The sequence below is a fragment of the Ailuropoda melanoleuca genome, chromosome 20 (genome assembly GCF_002007445.2).
Source record: "Ailuropoda melanoleuca isolate Jingjing chromosome 20, ASM200744v2, whole genome shotgun sequence".
Classification (NCBI taxonomy): Eukaryota; Metazoa; Chordata; class Mammalia; order Carnivora; family Ursidae; genus Ailuropoda; species Ailuropoda melanoleuca.
The window spans coordinates 26060430-26080793 of record NC_048237.1 but is presented as its reverse complement, the minus strand read 5'-3'; the positions used below and the strand labels follow the sequence as shown (position 1 = coordinate 26080793).

The 20364-nt window shown below is 43.9% G+C and overlaps 1 protein-coding gene across 1 annotated transcript in view; it reads left to right on the top strand.

Annotated features, from left to right (window-relative positions):
• Nucleotides 1-4685: 4685 nt before the first annotated feature.
• PYGL (glycogen phosphorylase L) overlaps nt 4686-20364 on the top strand; it is a 41064-nt gene continuing 25385 nt past the window's right edge. The window contains exons 1-5 of the mRNA XM_011228429.3: nt 4686-4841; nt 7523-7601; nt 10678-10781; nt 17073-17204; nt 20226-20337. Coding sequence (XP_011226731.1) covers nt 4770-4841; nt 7523-7601; nt 10678-10781; nt 17073-17204; nt 20226-20337 — 499 coding nt within the window. The 5' untranslated portion in view covers nt 4686-4769. The remainder of the gene's footprint in view (nt 4842-7522; nt 7602-10677; nt 10782-17072; nt 17205-20225; nt 20338-20364) is intronic.

Here is a 20364-nt window from a genome sequence, read left to right as displayed (position 1 = left end):
GGCCGGCCCGGACGTGTCGGGGGGGGGGAGCCGCCCCAGGGCCGGCGCTGCGCCGCTCGGCCGACCCCAGCCCCGCCCGAGCAGCCGAGCCCTGGGCTCCTGGGGCCGCCTGGTGGGGGGGGACGCCCAGGCCCCCTCGTCTGTCCGCTTATTTCACACACTCGGGAGCATCTCCATCAGCATTGGCTAGGGGGTCCGGGGCGCCTCCGGTGTGCACGCCGGGCACAGCTCTAGGCCGCTCGGCCCGAGCAGAACCGACGAGAGCCGCGCTCAGGCGAAGTTCAGAGTTCAGGGAAGGGAGACAAACACAGACGCCGTCAAATGGTACTAAGAGCGGGGACTGGGGTGGGGGAGGAGGCAGAAAAGAAGACTCAGTCGAAGGAAGGTGCCTCACTGCCCCGAGATCCTGGGGAGGGGCTGGCCTGGGGGATGCGTGGATGAGCCGGGCTTCTCGTGGGGTCTGAGCGAGGTGAGGAGGGAGGGGCAGAGGTCCCGCCCCGCGGTCAGAGCTCCGCCCCGTCACTCCCACTAGTTGCGATGAGTGGGGTGTGGAGCTCCTGCACTTCCTTGTTTCCTGCGGGGTGGGGGCCGAGGGCCAGGAGATGCCCTGACTCTAAGACCTGCCCCAGGAGCAGCTGAGGAAGGCTGTGCACAGACCACCCCTATCCACTGCTCGGGGGCTGGAATGCAAGGTTCCTTAGGAAGCTTTTGGGCGCACAGAGGGACACAGTTTCCACCTGGCCAATCTGGGAAGGTGGGGGCGGGGGAGGTTGGAAAGGACCGGGCAGGGAGAGGTATTGTGTGGGTGTGAGAATGTATTGGAAGAAGAAACTGGAAAAACTGGCTGGGGCCGTATTGGAAAGGGTGAAAGATATATCCAGGAGGCAGTGGAAAATGCATATAAACATCTATTAGGAATATTTTAATATGTAAAAACATGGGGCGGGGGAAGACTAGTCCAAAGAACCCATGAGCAAAAGAAAGTAAGTTCTTCTAATAAGAAACTACAGCTGTTACAAAGCTTTCAAATGCTCCTGCAGCCCAGAGGCCTACGCCTCTACCCAAAGGTGGCGACTGCTAAAATATAATCTTAGAAAACACTTGGTGTATACTTATATTTACTCTATCTTCTTTATTTGCATAGAAGGGATTACACCTCCCATTAAAAATAATTTTTTTAAGCTTCTAAACTGGAGAGTGAGACGATGAGCCCTATTTTAAAACCCACCCACACCCCCCCCCACGCACCCCTCCATAGCCTCTAGCACCATCTAATACGCTCACCTCGCTCACCTCGTGTGTCTCTCCTCCCTTGGCTTATCTGGTACTTTATTGTTCTCCTGTCCTCTGGCTAGTTTTAACCTGGACAGCACTTTCCTGAGTGCAGGTGTAAACCAGGTATTCTGACGGTGATACGCCGGGGTTAGAACAGCGAACAAGATTCATTCCACACATTAACAAAGGATCTCCTCTGTGGCAGTTGTTCCCCTAAGCAGAAGGTCCCTGCCCTCATTAGAACGCAGAGTGGAGCCCGTAAGTGCGTCCAAGCTTTCCTCCCATCGCCCCTGTTCTCTGGTGACTGTACAGATGAATCCCAGATCTGGACCTCTAGCGTGAATTCCTTTTCAAACTCCATTCCTACATCCCTGAGTGCTCAGTGAACTCAAACTCAAATCATCACCTGTCTGAATCCTGGCCTATCTTCTCTTTGTAATTTTAATGGCATTGCCATCCTGACAGTCACCCAGACACAAAGCTTGAGTCTCACCTTTGATTTCCTCCTGTATTCCCCATTCAACAAGTTGCCAGATTCCATTGGTTCCTGCTGGTTCTTTTGAAATTACCCACTCTCTTACCTTCTCCCTTCTCTGCGCTGGAGGCCCGTGCTACTGGTGTATGAAGTAGGCCCCTATGTGGTTACCTTGCTTCCCACAAGCGGTAAAGCTGGCATCATGCAGCCGAACATGGGCTAGCTGTTGTGTTTCGTTTGGCCAGCAAGACACCTTTAAGCAGTTAAATTTTCAGTGCCCTCAAGCAGGACACATACACGCCAGTTCTTGGCCCAGGACTCCTCATTGTTTCATGTGACCCCCATTACACATGTATTTCCTCTGCCTGGCTCTGGAAGGCATTTGGGTATGCAATCCCATCTCCTTCTGTGTGCTGTGGTCCAATTAAGCTTCCTGAAGCAACACATCTTGCCCTCTGTTCAGATATCATGGCGCCCACTGCTTGTCACAGGCATACACTGAAGGCCCTTCTCAGTTCAGGTGAAGCTGTCCCTCCTATCCTATCTCCCATTACCCTCCTGGGCTCACCTTGCTCTCCTACCAAACCAATCTGCTGTCCCTGTCCATGTCCTGTACTCCCCACTTCTGGGCCTCTACCCACAATGCACCTGTCATTTGGGATGCCCTCCCCCCCTTCATGTGTCTCCATGCTCAACTCTTGCCTGTCCTATAAATCACAATTGTGTTGTCACCTCTTCATAGGTCTTCCCAGAAGTACTTGGGGCCTCTGATTGACGCTAGGACTAAAAATAACATTATTTTTAAATACTGGTTATTGTTATGTCTTCGTTATCTTTATAGGCCTTTTGAAGATGTTCACTTTATGTAAAATATAAAGTATCAGTAATAGTAATGCATGCATGTAATTTATAAGGTGTATTGGAGATGTTCCAATATTTTACTACCAGGAGTATGTTTTAAGTGTTTAGAGATCATTGACTTAGAAGATAGAGTATGTCAATTTTTCAAGGTCTTATATATCTCCAAATATGAGGTGAGGTTCCCCTCCCAAAAAATTATTTAAGTGAAAATAGGAAATCACCTTAAATTCATGTGTTTGTAAAGCCTATCATGTAATGAGGTACTTTTTCAATTACTTTATTTTAAGCAAGAACATTTTTTTAGGAAGATCTTGAAATGTCCTAAAATGTCTGAAGTCCATGATAATTTGGAATCACTAAAAGGGAAGCAAAGAGGGGCACCTGGGTGGCTCAGTCGTTTAAGTGTCCCACTCTTGATTTCTGCTCAGGTCGTGATCTCAGGGTTGTGAGGTCCAGGCCCCCGACTCTTGATGTGGGGCTCGGTGCTCAGCAAGGAGTCTGGTTGCCTCTCTCCCCCGCCAACCTCCCCCTTGCTGGCTCTCTCTCCCTCTCTAAAATATGTAAACAAAACCTTTTAAAAAAAAAAAAAAAAGGAAGCAAAGAAATTTAACACAGATGTAGTCATCTGGGGGTGTGAACTCACGATTGCAAGTGTTGGGAACATATACGGTATTTGCAAACAAGCTTTTTATAAACCACTAAAACATAAACGAGCAATGCATAGTGGTTTTATTATTGAGATCATGGATACATAGAGAAGAATGGGAGAGACTGCCCTGATGTTAAGTAAACGTGGCTTGTGGCTGGAGATAGTCTTTCCTCTGATGCAATACCCTTGTATACAGGGGCGTGTCCATGGAGGGGAGTGGGGTCATACACCTCTTTGGCCTGTTTCCTCCTCAGAAAAGATACCTTTTCCTGACTCGGAAAGAGGCAGCTAATAAGCTGATGAGGGCCCTAATGACAGCATTATAGATATTCAAACACCTTGGATAAATATAATGAGGATATGTTCTGGAAAATCATGCTATATGACCCACTAAGATATGGTTGAAAATCCATGGGAACACTTAGAATTCAGTTGCTTCATAAGATGAAAATGGGAAAAAGTGAAAATTCTAAGTTGACATTTTCATATAATATTTTTTAAATATATGTGTAACTAATGAGTTAAATATTATAATAGGCATTTGTGATATTGAGCTATATTCTTTTTATATTTTTGGGTGGACCAAATAGTTTTCTTCTGCATTCTTCCTATTGGGTAATGAAGGAATCCCTAAAATTTGAAGTGACTTTATATTGATGCATTTATAGATGTTTGTTGTTTCATGTTTGGTGAAAAAGAAAAGGGGAAGTGATACGGGAAGTAAGGTGTATTGTGAAAGGGGATGATGAAGTTACTCACCGATCTTCGTTATTTTTTTTTTTTAATTAGTAAACTTAGCTTGTATTTTGAAAGGTTTTGGGCAACTCTGACCTTGGCACCTTTCACTTTCATCTCAAATAGTATTTACCTGGCTTTATGTCAAAGGCAAACAGTTGCTAAGTTGATAGAGAAAGTTCCCATTTCATCAAGAACAAACACCAGTAAACCTGAGGTAGTCTTTGTTATTGCCAGACCACAGCCTTTCTAGAATGATTTATTCTAAAATAATTAACTATACTATTCCTTGTAGCAATCAGACACACCGGCTATGTTCTAGCCACTGGGTGTGTCTTGAAGGAATTAATTTTCACGTTTCCGGAGGAGTAGAGATAGCACAGTCTAACCCACCTGACTCATACAAATGGGTGGTGAGCTCTGGCGGTCTGACTTCTCTTTGTCCAAAACATGTGCTTAGTTCATGAGGCTCAGGAACAGGAAGGAAACACACAACATTGAGTCTAATTAGTTGGATGAGTTTGCTTTTTTTTCCTCCCTGGGGTTAAAAACTACTTTGCCAAAAATAGGGTATAAAATGGTTTTTCTCAAAGCCAGTGACTGTCAGTATTGCTTGTATTTAGCCTTTCATCCATCTTTAAGAGTCTCATTTGAACCTTAGTCTCTTCTGTTTGTTTCTCATTGGTGACCTTTTGTGTTTTTATGTTGGCCTTACAGCATTAACATGACCTCTCTTTGTTTCAGAGGGTTTATTACCTCTCTTTGGAATTTTACATGGGCCGAACATTACAGAACACCATGATCAACCTTGGCCTGCAAAATGCCTGTGACGAGGCCATTTACCAGGTACGTTGTCTCCATGTTTCTTTCATTCTCTCCCCTTAAATTTCAAGTTCAATTCAGGAACCTTGGGAATGTAGCACCAAAAAAAAAAAAAAACAAAACAGGATGAAAAATTGTTTCTTACCAATGGCTATTACAATTAGAAATATAAACTAGTGGAGAGCTCCGGTTTAAGAGAAACTAAATTAGAGAACTGGTTTTGCCTCAAGAGAATTTTCTTCTGCAATCAGTTTTTTGTTTTTTGGTTTTTTTTGAGATTTTATTTACTTATTTGACAGAGACAGACAGCCAGCGAGAGAGGGAACACAAGCAGGGGGAGTGGGAGAGGAAGAAGCAGGCTCACAGCGGAGGAGCCTGATGTGGGGATCGATCCCATAATGCCGGGATCACGCCCTGAGCCGAAGGCAGACGCCTAACGACTGGTCTACCCAGGTGCCCCTGCAATCAGTTTTTGATAGCATTCCCTAGCAAATTACATGTTAGGAATTAGCCTCTGAACAAGCCTTTTAAATGTACCTGAGTCCCTACTATCAGAATCACAAGTTTTCCTTTGTGCTCCCATCTACTTTTGTTTTTTTTAAAAGAATTTATTTTTAAGTAATCTCTACACCCAACATGGGGCTCGATCTCACAACCCCGAGATCAAGAGTCACCCACTCCACCAACTGAGCCAGCCAAGCCCCCCTCCTATCTAGTTTTAAAAATGATCAAAGTTTGACTCTTATTCATATATCAAGGCAACATGTATAAATAACGTTTTTAAAATTACATCGACATACTTCCTTTACTGCTTAATGAGATGGAATACACTCCCTCCTTAACTGAGGAGCTCCAGCTCTTAAACTTAATATGCTAATTCGTTCTTACAGAACATATTTAACTGTTTCTCCCCTGAGCCTCAGGGATCTCCGGGCCAAGAAACAAATAGTTCTTAATCCTCTTCATGTGACTGCAAGGAGCCATGCGTATTTGCAAAGACACGTTCTAAGTGAGAGCCCATTGAAACTGCTCCTTTTCCTGGGCCTGGGATTGTCTCGTGTGGCCAGCTGCTGTCACGAAGGGCTGGTTTCCTTCATGGCGGTTAGGTATTTTCTCTAAAAGAATCGTTGCAGCTCCCCCTCCGTTTCCCTTTTCTTTGCCTCCCCTGCTCTCAGGTGAAAATAATACACCTCCCCTGGCCTGGCATCTAACCAGGTGGGTGAAGGAACCCAGGTCCACGTCCTCAAGGTGTGCAGCCTACTTCAGACTCCACGTTTAGAACTGGAGAAACCCTGAGTGTTCGCATGAGCACTGAAGGGTTTCCGAAGTGGCCTGTTCTTTACTTCACCGTTACTTGTTCACAGCTACTCGATTCACGTGGTTGTGTGCTATTACCTGAGTTGCTTCACCACTGTGTGGTTGGCTTGCACAAGGACCCCAGGAAACTCTAGTCACCAGGGAGCATGTTTGAAAGCCCCTTCAAAAATAAACGGAGGCAAAGCCATTTTTGAACTCTCAGACGATTGAGTTATCAAGACTCGTGTGGGAAAGCCACGTTTGGTGTAAGGGGGGATCCAAGTACGTGGCACCTGGGGCATCAACTTCAAGCGTGGTTCTGATTGACATGGATGTTTGTACATGTGTAAATTATGTTCCCATTTTTAAATGATGTCTAATTTAATGGCTTGCATCACTTTCAGATAAGAATACAGTCATTTTCACAATAAACCATTGTTAGACAAGCATGGGCTAGATTACTATCTAGTCAACAAAGGAGAGGTCATTTAATTTATCTAGCCATCGGTTTCCTCATTGTTAGATGAACAGCCCAAAGTGATCTCCAGGACCGCACAGCCCTGACATGAGCCCACACTGGTGCCAGTGGCCTCTGGCTGTGCGAGCGGAAGGCTCGGGGGCAGGGAGCTGGCTGGCCGCCAGTTCTGTCCATCACCAAGGTCACAGATGTTCATTGGCCTCCCATAGTCTCTTGCCCACCTTAGAGAAAAGTAGAGGATTTTCGCCCTGGTCCATCTGGCCCTCAGGGCTGTTTCCTGGGCTGCTATCTGGTCCCAGTCCTCATGGGCAGTGACTTAGTAACTGGTTTTGGGTTAACAACCATTGACCCTACTGAGTAAATATATTGTGGTCATGAAAAGATGAACTTTAGTCCATCCCAGAAAGTCTGACCTCATACTTTTTGATAGTTTTCAAAATCCTTCAGCCCGATTAGTGTCAGTGTGGTGCTGGACCGTCCCTGAGATTTTACCCCTACGGCACAAAAAAATAATAATAATAATTTTAAGAAATAGTAATAGCTCACATTTATTGAGAAATATCTGTTTGGGGTAATTCTAAATGCTTTGTTTATATAAGCTCATTTAATTCATAACAGCCCTAAATCAGGCAGATACTGTTATCCTCATTTTTTTTAAATGAGAGAGGCGAAGCATAAGGAGATTTATGTTGCCCGGAGTCAGAGAGCTAAGAAGTAACAAAGCCAGTAATGGACCTTTAGAACCCACGCTGCTTCTGGGCCATCTCGTATGGAGCCACCAGCCTCTGATGGCAGAACACTCCAAGGGAGCTGACAGTTGAGTACACAGAGGGCCCTGCATGGCCGACCCAGAGATGGAGGAAGTGCCCGTGCTCCCTGAAATGGCCTGCATTTGTGTCTGCATCCAATGCTGCTTTCCTTTTGTCTCTAGCTTGGACTGGATATGGAGGAGTTGGAAGAAATTGAGGAGGATGCTGGGCTTGGCAATGGTGGTCTTGGGAGGCTTGCTGGTAAGTGCCATCGTGAGGGTGTGATGCATTGTCTCGCCAGTTGCCAGCTTCTCAGATGCACGGAAGAACCAGACAGGCTCTCTAGGAGGAGTGCAAGGTGTGACCCAGCTGCAGATGTCTTTGTCTTTGAGTTTGCGCCATGGTTTGATCAGTTCTACACAAAGAGTGGAGAAGGGAACTTGAACCAGAGAGACATTGCTTAAAACCCCAAAGTTAACCAGCTCCTTCCTGTGCACTTCAGGGTTTCCAAAGTGTCCTCTTCCTTCATTGTTATTTGTCCACAGCTGCTCACTTCACACACTTGTGAGGTGTGACCTGAGTTGTTTCACCATTGTGTTGTTGTCTTGTGCCCTTGACAGTCTGCTTTCTGATTGACTGGTAGGCAATGATGCACTTACTATATTATTGCTATGATTTAGTTCATTAATACCTTTTTTTGTATGGATGCAATTTGAGAGCTTTATCTAGGAAATGATTTTTCAACAAATGTAAAGGAAAACATTAAAAAAGATAATACCAGCTCCATTAAATTAAAAATATGCTTCCCTGTGTCCAAGCAATTCTACTTCCTGGTATTTAAAGATATACTCAACACATGCACAAGGAGGCATGTGAAAAAATCATTACAGTATTGTCTGTTAAGGCAAAATATTATAAATAGCCTAACATCCCTTGATCTAAGAATAGGTGAATAACTATTGGAACATGTAGCCGCAGAAAAATATGCAATAAAAGAATAAAAATAATAAAATTGATCCATATGTGCTTCTCTGGATAGACCTCTAAGGGGGACGGGGAAGAAAGCAAGTGGTATTAAAAGCAACACGGTGTGATACTATTTATTTTTTTTAAGTTAAATATTTCTGTAGTATATGTGTAAATCCAGAGGGAAAAAAGTCTAGAATTTGAAATACTAAACTGCTCCCTCTGATCTTCCCTAGAGAGGAGTGCAAAATTGGGGTTGCTCACGCTGTCCGTAATGTTTTAATGTTTTTTACGATGAGGATGTATTGTGAAATTTATTTTTTTATTTTAACTCCAGTATAATTAACATACAGTGTCCTTGTGAAGTTTAAATTGAATAATAAAAATGTACCACCATACATGTCTTTATCAGGTTGCTGATATCTGTTTCTTCTTTTTCAGAAATACTTTCAGTATCTCTTAACTTTACACACACTTTCAAGTTACTGGAAATCCATTTGTGTGTGTTTCATGGTGTTTAATCCTTACTACGTTAGCTGCAGGGTGCATTAACATTGCTATAATATTAGAGAGACTGCCTTGTAAAGTCAACGACTGGGCAGTTTAGCAGGCTTTCGGTGAGGCTGTAGGAAGACCAGCGGAACCATGGCATACACCTCTAAGAATGACAACCAACCTGCCTTTCGTTTATGTAAGGCCCCCGCCCTATTTGTTGGCTGGGTTAACCCCACTCTGTGCCTGATAGTAATGACCTGGCTCCTTCAGTTGGCTGGTGAGGTCAAAGAGTGAAGTGGTGAACAAGGCTGAGTGATTCTCATTAGACAGCCTCATCTCTGACCTACTAGAAAGGTTGAGACCCCATTCTGGTCAGGCTCTAAGAATAATTTGATCAAGACCCAGGAAAAGACAAATGGCCACAGCTCTGAGAGAGCAGGGACTGCAGTCGAGGCAGGCCATGGGAGCATAGGGACTGGAAGACCATGGTGAGATTACGTTAACTTGAAGGCGTTGGCCTGTGGCCTTTGTGGATTCTCCATTTGAGAGTCCCACTGTGAACCTAACTCAGCCCGTTTCTGTTTGCTCTCCAAATGTTCTTTTCAGTTTTAGATCCTATTGTACATTTCCTCATTTTCTGTATATTTCTCAGTTCAAATTCCTGAGAAGGACAATCAGATTGGTGTAACCCCTCAGCTTGCACCTGGCCACAACATAGATCCTGCCAAGCCTTTTGTGTGTTTTTAAAGATTTTATTTGTTCATTTGAGAGAGAGAGAATGAGAGAGAGAGAAGGAGCAGGAAGAGGGACAGAGGGAGAGGGAGAAGCAGCTGAGCAGGGAGCCCGAGATGTGGGGCTTGATCCCAAGACCCTGAGATCAGACCTGAGTCAAAGGCAGATGCTTAACCTACTGAGCCACCCAGGTGCCCCTGCCCAGCTTTTTGATTGGCTGCTCTGGATCAGGGGCTTTGTCATCAATGCTCTTGACTATAAGTAACGGAAAATCTAACAAAAATTGGTTCAACCAACAAGGATGTGTGTTATCACTGACTAAACCAGGAGTCCAGAATTTGGGCCATTCCAAGATGAGTTTATTCAACAGCATGACTCTGTCAGAACTCGGGGTCTTTGCGGTTCTTTTGGCTTTCCTCTCGTGGGAAAAAAAAAAAAAAAAACGGCAGGAGCAAGGAAATCTTTCACTGCATCTAGCAGACTTCCTAGCACCTCTCATTAGATCATAGGTCATTTCTGGCCCTTGCCAAAACCAATCACTGGTGAAGGAAATAGAATTACTATGATTGGCTTCGAAGCTTAGACCAAAGCAAGATTCATTCCCTCGCCCAGGCTCCCTGAAGCATATGGCCACTTGATATCTGAACAACACTGGAATTCCACTGGCCAGAAAAAGAGTCTGCCACAGATGTCCAGCTAGTTGGTAAAGTGGTCACATGTGAATTATATTCTCCTGGGACCATCTTTTCAAGCAGGGGGCCATAGAAACAGCTTTCCTTAGAAAGGGCAGTGTGAGTGACAGACACAATAATGGCTATGTCTAAGGCAGGCCAGCTTCCTTATCTGTTCTCAAATGAAGTGCCGACATATACACAGTGTTACTTCTAGGTGGCGAGATAGTAAACGCTGTTTGTTTTCTTCTGTATTCATTTTTGTATTTTCTAACTTTTCTATAATATTCATATAAATGAATATTTTATTTTAAAGCAATTAATACCCCCTGCACAACCGTCTCTGTGTTTTAAGATATAAATGTGGTTTCTCAGAGAAAAACTGTTTTGTGGCTGCCATGTTTTTTAAAGAAAGATAAAATTTGGACTAACCTTGATGACTCTGCCTTTTGCCTGTGTTCTCTTTAATTTAGCCTGCTTCTTGGATTCCATGGCAACCCTGGGACTTGCAGCCTATGGATATGGCATCCGATACGAATATGGAATCTTCAATCAGAAGATCCGAGATGGATGGCAGGTATGTGACCCAGCTCTCAAAATTTTGTTATTAAAATACTTCTCCTTTGTAGTATTCTGGGTGACTTATATAGACATTTAACATAGAGCTTTTCTAATATCTCTGGCATTTGACTGTCATCAGTGAAAACTATCAGTCTTCCCCCTTTGGGATATGAGCTCCCGAAGAACAGAGAGCCTGCCAGGATCATTCAGCACCAGGTCCATAAGCAGCGCCCATAGCGCCTGACTCACGAGAACACGCTGAGAATACTCACCACTGGCCCCTGACTGTGGACGCCCTCCAGTGTGTGACATGTGTTCTCTGCAGCACGCACAATGGGAAGCACATCTTTTGACTGATGATTGTCCCCTGTAACTTGATGGTAGGAAGCATGCTGCTGTTTTATAGGTGGGAAACTGAGACTCTTAGGAAGTGAAGTTACCTCAGATGGCCCTGCTGGCAAACATGGGTCCATACCACAGACTTCCAGGTCCATGTTCAGTAGTCTTGTCTCTACGGAGTCTTGCCCTCCTTAATCTGCTTATCTTACAAGACGTGTAAGTTCACTGTTCTAAGTTTTTTATAAGTTGCAAGCAGGAAGTCTTGCAACGATTATGTCAAATAAATCTGGCACATACTTAATACGTATAATCATAGTGTTCCACAGAAATTTGCACAATACAAATGACTCTCATCTGATTTTTATATAACCAACCTGGATTCTTAGGTATTTGTTTCTTTTCTCTTCGGTCATTCTTTGAGTCTACAATCACCCCTAGTGCGGGTAGTCTTCCCTGATGCTAAGTGTGATTTAGACTTTCTCTCTCCCTGTCTTTTCCCCCTACACACACACACACATCATTGACAAAAAGATACTGGATTCGATTTCCAAAAAGCCCACATTCTCTGTGCCCCTCCCACATTTCCATGAGTCAGTCTGAGAAGGCAGAGTGCTCAGGATTGGATGGGGGGACCTAGGCTGGAGCTAATCCCAAGGGAGAGAAAGGATGAGAATAAGCTTAGTGTCAACCCCATTGTTGTTCTCCTTCCTCAGTATTTTGACACTCTCTGAACCAGGGAAGAAGGAACTAGAAGGTTTGATGTGATGAGAGAAGGAGAATACTGGCTGCATATTGAAAGACAAACATATTGAAAGACAAACTTCCAAATTTTGTTGAGGACCAGTGGATCTTAGGTAACCCTAAATAAATTAGAAGGCAGCATTGTGTGGAAAAAAACATGTAGGCCCTAACTGAGATCTAATTTCGAATTTGAGGCCTAAGTGCAACTCATTACCCCTGTGCGGTGTGTTGCTCTGATTAGGTTACCTGACCTCTCTGAGCCTCAGTTTTCCCATCTGCACAATGGAGATACCAGCTGCATGAAACCATTATGAATATATATATAAAATGTCTGGCAGACAGATAGGCACTCAGTAAAACCTTAATTTTGCCTAAGAAAAGAGAATAATTTAATAAATAATGGTATTATATGATATTGATATAGTTATTAATATATTTTTATTAATTTTAATGAAATGGGAAGTTGTTTATGTTCATTGAGAAAAGGAGGTATGAGATCATATTATGACCTATCCAAAAGAAGCCAAAAAGGTAAAGAGAAAGTACTAGGAAAAAAATACATCAAAGCTTCAACAGTCATTATCTCTGGGAGATAAGATTACAGGTGCCTTTTACTATCTTATATTTGCTCTTCTGCTGACTCATATTCCATAAGAAATGCATATGTTATAATCACAGAAGTTATAAAAACAAAATAATGGGTTCCCTTCCTCAATGAAGGAACCTAGAGTTTCACTGTGAGAAACCTAGGTTAGTGAGCATTTCCGGGATGACCAAGGTTTTGACACCTTCTGACCAAACAAGACATGGTATCCATTCTCACTCTTTGAAAGTATCCTGTGTGGTACTCATTATACCCCTGATTGTTTAACGATTTCCTTTCTTGTCTCTTTCCTGTTCTGTGAAAAATTCAAAAGAAACCCTGAAAATCCCTCTTTAAAAATTTTTTTTCAAGTGCATTTTCCCCAGAATTTAATGAAAGTTCACTCTTTTAAAATCATATCTGCCAACTTTGCTACTGTTCAAAGGCCTTTATTCCAGGAAACCGTCCCTTTCTCTATCAGACCCAGGAAGTATGTTTTTAGTGTCCATATAAAAGAGAGACTACATGACATTTGCTAGTCTCCAAAGCTGATCTCACTCGCCATTATCACTACTCTATGACTAGAAACTGAGTCAGAAAAACTCATCATTTTCTTTACCATATCCATTGTTGAGTGGAATAGGATTTTAACACTATTCTATTAAAAAAGAAACTATTTCCATAAAACACAAAAAGTATCTTCCAGGAAAGCAGCATGCCTCTTGAGGGAAGGGCTTGCCCCCACACACATCAGATACATCATTGCTGAAGAAAATGGCACAAGCTGGAAAGATTTTTTTTTTTAGGTAGGCTCCGCCCCAACGTGGGGCTTGAACTCATGACCCCAAGAACAAGAGTTGCCTGCTCCACCAACGGAGCCAGCCAGGCACCCCCAAGCTGGGAAGATTTTTAAAGGTTGATGGACTTGTAGTTTTTGAAGTCTCTCTTCAAGGAAGATTTACAATAATAAAGTGTTCATTGTGAACCCCCTAAGTAAAATAATTTTATTGCCAAAATTCTTGACTTAACAAAATTAATGAACTCGAGTGGGGATTGCTGAAACCGTGTCAGTAGTGTTCTATGAAAATAATTGGCCCCCCGGGAAGAAGGACAGAAAGACAACTGCAACAGCCTCGCATTAAAGTTGGACAGTCACATGTGCGTCAGCCTGGAATCACACAGTATCTGCTAGAAACCTTCCCTCTCATCGAACCCGTGCGAAGCCTGCACAAGCCACACTGCCCAGCAAGCTCCTAGTTACCACTGTCGAATTCGTGGGCTTCCCCAGAGACAGCGTTCCATCATTTGTGCCCTCGGAAAGCAGTGTGTGTTTGCTGTCGAGTTCTCCACGGCCTGTATAACCCACAGTTGAGGCGGAAAGCATTTCTTAGACTTCAGGCACTCACAGAGCCCCCCGAGCTGACCTCTGCTGCCGTGCGGCTGGAGGACAGGCTCCGTTGAGTAATTCCTCCGGGCAGGTGCCAAGTGCGGGCTGTCCGCCTCGCCTGACGGGCCGGCTCCTCGCTCCCCAACCCACCCCTCTGCGTCAGTTCTCTTTCGTGGCGTGTCCACATCCAGGAGCCCGCTCGCGTGTAAACGAAAGCTCCCCACCCTTCTGTGGCTCTGCACGTTCGCGCCCTCGGGGGTCCGCGGCTCTGCGGAAATCTAAATCTCCAGCCCCGCTTGTTGATTCCTCGGGAGAAAGCAAGGTGGAGAAGACGTTTATCGCCATTCCACAGCGTCCGTGGATCCAGTGGGGGGGGGGCGCTCCTCTTTTCTCCTCTGATCTGCTCAGACCAGCCTGCGGGGGTGAGACGTTTCTCCATTGACCTGAACCGCCAGCTTTGTGCGACTGAGGGAATTCCCATCCGATCCCCTGCCGGCCGGAGGAGGCGCCCGCTGAGGAGCAGCGAGCGGGAGCTCCGTCGTCCTGCGGGGCGTCCCCGGGCACTCGGAAGTCGGCCACTACTCGGCGGGAGCTCCGTCGTCCTGCCGAGCGTCCCCGGGCACGCGGAAGTCAGCCATTACTCGCGGAAGCCGGCCATTACTCGGCGGGAGCTCCGTCTTCCTGCCGAGCGTCCCCCGGGCACGCGGAAGTCAGCCATTACTCGCGGAAGTCGGCCATTACTGCGGGAGCTCCGTCGTCCTGCCGAGCGTCCCCCGGGCACGCGGAAGTCGGCCATTACTCAGGGAGACTTAGAGCACCGGCTAACAGCACACGAGTACTGCGCCGGCTGTGCCAGTCGCTCTGCCTGCCCTGGAAGGAGCAAACGCAGCCCCGATGCCGCGGAAGCCGTGGTCCGCTCTGCTGTGCACACGCTGTCTGAGAGGGAAGCTGTGGGGCCTCGCTGCCCCGCTCCGCGCCCTGCCCTCAGGTGTGTGGCAACAGTCCCCGTGCTGAAATGAGTGTCTTCCGGTTACAGCAAGCGGTGTTCGCCCTGACCGGTATTTGAAAGCCCCCACCCGCCCTTGCCTAAGAGCCGCGGAAAGTGCTTTGTAAGTCAGGACGTTTGGATCCTTTGTGGATATTCTCCTTTATTTGTGTGGAGTTTCTAGTTATTAACACAAGCTAGTGCACTCTGACTTCCCTAAAGCTTAACCACTGATGAAGTTCACCGGTTCCGTGTTAAATTTTTATCTTATTATTTTTTTGTTGTTGTTCTCTTTCTGACTAGTTTAGCAGGAGTCTAACTTTTGAGTTGCAGTTTCTTCGTCATAGCACTATGTGCAGCCCCTGGGGACTTGTTAAAAATGCAGAATTTCAGACCCCTCCCCAGACGGCCTGAGAATCTGCATGTTAACAAGGTTGGATCAGCTGATGAGCTCACATCCCTCTGCAGCCTTCCCTGGGATTCACGCTGCCTGTGAAGCATCCCCCTGCCTCCCGTGTCTAACTCCCAGATCTACTGTTTACAGATGTTGTTTCTGAGTCCCCTTTTCATTCACCACCATGCTGGGACTTAGTGTTAATGGGAAGCTCACTGGCTTTCTTGCATAAAGTCATGATCAATGTTTGAATAAATGCATGTGGATTTCCTTGTCTGTCTGTTGACATCAGTGTTTTGTCTGATATCTCAAAAGACAGTAGCTGTGTTTGTTTGTCTCCACACTGTGCCTGGGGCAGGCATGGGATTCATATTTACGTGGTAGTCATGAAATATCCAGCAGTGTGTCATAATTCATAAACAAAATCTTCTTAAACTAAAGCTAGGTTTTCTAAGGGGGGGGTAGGTGAGAAATCAAATAAGTAAAATAACCAGATTTGGGCTAATCTCTTTGACAAGAGTACTTTGTCCTAAAAGCCCCTCCTTTCTTGTCAAAACACAACTGCATTTTTTAAAAGATTTTATTTATTTTTTTAGAGAGAAAGAGTGAGCAAGAGAGACAGCAAGAGCACACAAGTGGGGGGAGTGTCAGAGGGAAAGCAGACTCCCCGCTGAGCAGGGAGCCCCATGCAGGACTCCATCCCAGGACCCTCACATCATGACCTGAGCTGAAGGCAGATGCTTAACGACTGAGCCACCCAGGCACCCCGCATTTTTAATTTATGTGTAGTATTTAAAGCTTTCACTAATAATGTCTTTACTTTAAAAATACATCCCCCCTCTCCAATGTGTTTTTTGTGGTTTTGTTTTGGCATGTTTATTTGTTGCAAACCAAAATTCATTTGATGTCCGGAATACCCTAAATACAAATTATGATTTTAATATTTTTTATGAGAAATATGTGGTTATAAATTAACATAAATACATGGGAAAATATTGAAATTGTCAATAAAATAAATTCCTTACATATTAGTATATATTATTTTCAACATGAACCATAATTAATAGTTCATTATCAGATCAAAATTACTGAAGGGATTAAAGACTACAAAATGTAATAGTGTCTTGTATGTATACTGAAATAAGCTTTATTAAGAGAGCTGTTGGGCCGCTTGGGTGGCTCAGTCAGTTGAGTCAGGGTCCTGGGATCCAGCCCTGCGTCGGGCTCCCTGCTCAACGGGGAGCCTGCTTCTCCCTCTCCCGCTCCCTCTGCTCGTGCTCTCAGTCTCTGTCTCTTTTTCTCTCTCTCTGTCAAGTAAATGAATAAAATCTTTGAAAAAAAAGAGACAGCTTTCTATGAGTGGTATTTCTTAACTGGTCTGTGCATTCTAGGCAAAAGAATCTTGACAGAAACCATCATGTAAGAGCCTCCATGCCCAGGTATCCAACTATAAACATCCCTGGATGGCCTCTCTCTGTCCCTCAAGCTGGATAGTTGTATTCACAGATGTTAAGATACAGGCCTAGAACCCACACACTTAAGGTCAAATCTCAGCTGTACCATTTACTATCTGTGTGGCTTTGAGCAAGTTACAATTTCCTCATCTTTAAAAAGGGAAAAATCATAGTACTATCCTACAGGGTTGTTTTATGAGAATTAAATGCTGTAATATGTATTGACAAGTATGATTGTTGACTTAGGTTGTAATACTCTAACAAAGGTGAACTGAGTTTGACAGAATCAATAATCTTTCTTACCAAAACAGTATTCTTGTATTGATTTAGTCAAAGATATTTTTGATTTGATATAATTTGATTTGAGATAATGGAAGGTCTACATTTCCTGAAAAATGAATGCTTAGCCGTGTCCTTTTTGCAGGTAGAAGAGGCAGATGATTGGCTCAGACATGGAAACCCCTGGGAGAAGGCCCGGCCTGAGTTTATGCTGCCCGTGCACTTCTATGGAAAAGTAGAGCACACCAACACTGGGACCAAATGGGTCGACACCCAGGTATTCACAATGTCCTTGTGCTGAGTATTTTGTATAGTACAGCACAGTGACTATGTAGCATAGAGGGGATGTATATATAGTGTGGGATGGTATATTGTGTACTGAATAATAAGGTATGTTTTTATCAATAAATCTGTTCCTTCTCTTAGTGAACCCACTCTTTGGAAACAAGGGAGCTGAGACCAAAAGACAAGCGACTTCCCCAAAGACAAATGACTTATCAGGGTCATTTGCAATCGGCTTGTTCAGAGATTAATCAATTCTGTAATCTCATGCTTAGTTCTCCAGTTTTATATACAGCTTTTGATACCAAGATTAAATAAATTTAACTGCCTTTCCTTACCTCACTGCCATAGATACATTTACTTGGGACTTCTCAGGGGAACATATTTTAAAACTAAAGTCTTTATTGAAAGGATTGCCAAAATTTTCATTCATTGCAAAGTCAAGAAAAATAATAGAAAATATTGCAAAGTGTATTGTTATTTTGTGCAAAATCACTTCTAGAGAAATAATGCTTGTGTCAATCTAAGTGGACTGAATTCATGGCTAGGTATTTATCCTGCCACTAGATTTGAGCATTACCTTGTTGCTGATCAATTCACTTCTCACCACCCCGTGATGCTTTGTGCTCTGCTGTCTTCTGACTTCCTGATAAATAACCCCTATTAATTACTAGACTGCATTGTCCAATCTTTGGAGGCTCCACTTGAGATATTTGCTTAATAAGTATGATCTCAGGCTGGGAAGGATATGTCACTGGCCATTCTTTAAAAGCTAAAGAAAATGGTAAAGAGCAAGTTAACATTTTTAGTTGGCAAAATTGTGAGTGAAATTCAGTACTGTAATGCTAAATTCAGTTGGTTTTTGGATTATTCCCCATGAATAAATGCTTTATTTTATTTTAGAAGAATCAAGACCCATTTTATAGTTGACTTTTTTAACTGATAATTTATTCTGCTAATCCATTTACAGCTCTTCACAGTTCAGAAAAATAAGACTATTTAAAAATGATTTTTCTATCTGAGGATGAATTTATTCAACATAGGAAATAGCAGATTAAAAGCTAAAATAGGTCATGATTGTGTAATAGTATAAGGAATAAACTATACTGTAATTTCAAGATAAGTTTCTCTTCTTCTAAATTTGGTTAAACAATAGAACACAATCTAAGTTGCAGTTGGTTACAAATATAGTCAGGAGAGCTGCAAACAAATCAATCAATATGCCCAAAGAATTCATACATGTATTTGGTATTAAACTAGTGACATTTGGTACCGGTTTTGGTGTCTAAAACTCCCAGTGACTTCTGAGCTATCTAAATGTATGCAGTTTACACAATCAATCCTGGAAATATTCTGTTTACACTAGGTCCCACTGTTGAGCTTCCTTGTATTTACAGAGCACCTCTAGACATTTTCATAATACATCCAGAAATTCAGCTAGAGACGGTATATTTTTCTGTGCCCACAAAGGCAAGGTTATGGAACAGATTGAATATAAGGTAAGCTGCCTCCAGCCGTGCAGCACTTTATGGATTTCTGGAAGCCATTGCCCAAGTCAGCCCCAGGTCTGTAGCTGGTGAGGTCAGAGAGCGTGAGGACAGGCATGGTGTGCACATGCTGTGGGCAGCTTCCAAAAAACGGAGCAATCTATTTCATTCGTGTGTCAGCTTGGCTCCTCTGAGAAACAGACACCAGAGAGAATTAGAAGTGCAGGTGCCATACTGGGGCAATGCCTGTGAATGACGGGTATGGGGGGGACCTATGAAGGAGAAGCCTCAGGAAGAGCCTCTGTGGGCCCTGTAACTCAGAGCAAGAAGCCAGGCTGATGGGGCCCGAGATTAAAGATTACTCCTGTGTCAAGTCCGAGCTCTCAAGATCCCACCACAATGGGAGCATCCCTATTACACTTCAAGGGTCAGAAGGACAAGTTTTTTTTGAACCCAGACTCACTCCCACTCTGTGAACAGCTTTTTCTGAAGGATCACAGTGTACTTTAAAAATCTCCAGAGACCTTTATTTCCTAGTAAAAGGTATTTAAAGAAGGGTGATTTATTACTTCGAGGTCATGGTATTCATGGAAGCATGACTGAATATATGTGATTGACTGATACAGGCTCTAATGCTTCATTCATTCATAATCCAGCAGACCACATTAAAGAGATTTGTGTAGGTTTCAACCCTACCACTGACTGTGACTGTGGGTAAGCCACTTCTCTCTCAGCCTCATTCCTGTCATGTCCAAAATGAGTGGATTGCACGAAATGGTTTAGCATCCTCCAGTACGATTAGTCTGTCGTTCCCCTTCCTTCGAGCTGGACTGATGAGGCAGCGAATAGAAGTGAGTCTTTTCCCACATAAATTTTAAGTTCATGTGCAATACAGTTATCTTCCTATTCTTTGTTTCAATGACTGTCACAAAGACCAAGCTAGATTTTCCAAAGCTCACCTCTTACACCCATCTCAGCTAATTATCAGCTGATTTGTCAGGCCACTAAAATAACTCTTCTTCATGCAACTTTGAAAAATCTCACATAGCATTTTCAACATCCTCTATAATCTATCTTCATATGTTTCTGTTCCATTAATTTTCAAGGTATTTGAAATCAGATCACTGAATTACCTGCACTAAACTTACCCTGATTACTATTTTGTGATGGCAGAAGGTTCACATTTGTCATTTTGCACGTCATATTTTATTATTCTCAGAACAACAGCTTCACTGAAACATGAAAGAGCTGCATTCAGATCAGGGCAAGGGACACAAAGGGAAATCCACATGGAACAGACAGAGTGGACCATCAGTCTGGATAGTTCCAGCCATCCAGATTGCACCAGTGGGAGGTGGCTCCACATGGCCCCTCAGAACCATGCCCCCCCAGACCTAGGACCTTCCATCTTGGTTTAGGCCTCCCACGGTCTGAGTCGGTACAGAATCCCTTGCTGTGTCCCGGCCCACTGTTCAGCCCACATCACCACACGTGGGAAACTGAGCAGCTGCTTCGGTTTAATCCCACAGGTGGTCCTGGCCCTGCCATATGACACCCCGGTGCCTGGGTATATGAATAACACCGTCAACACCATGCGCCTCTGGTCCGCGCGGGCGCCAAATGACTTTAACCTCAGAGACTGTGAGTACAGCCTGGGCTCGCATGAAT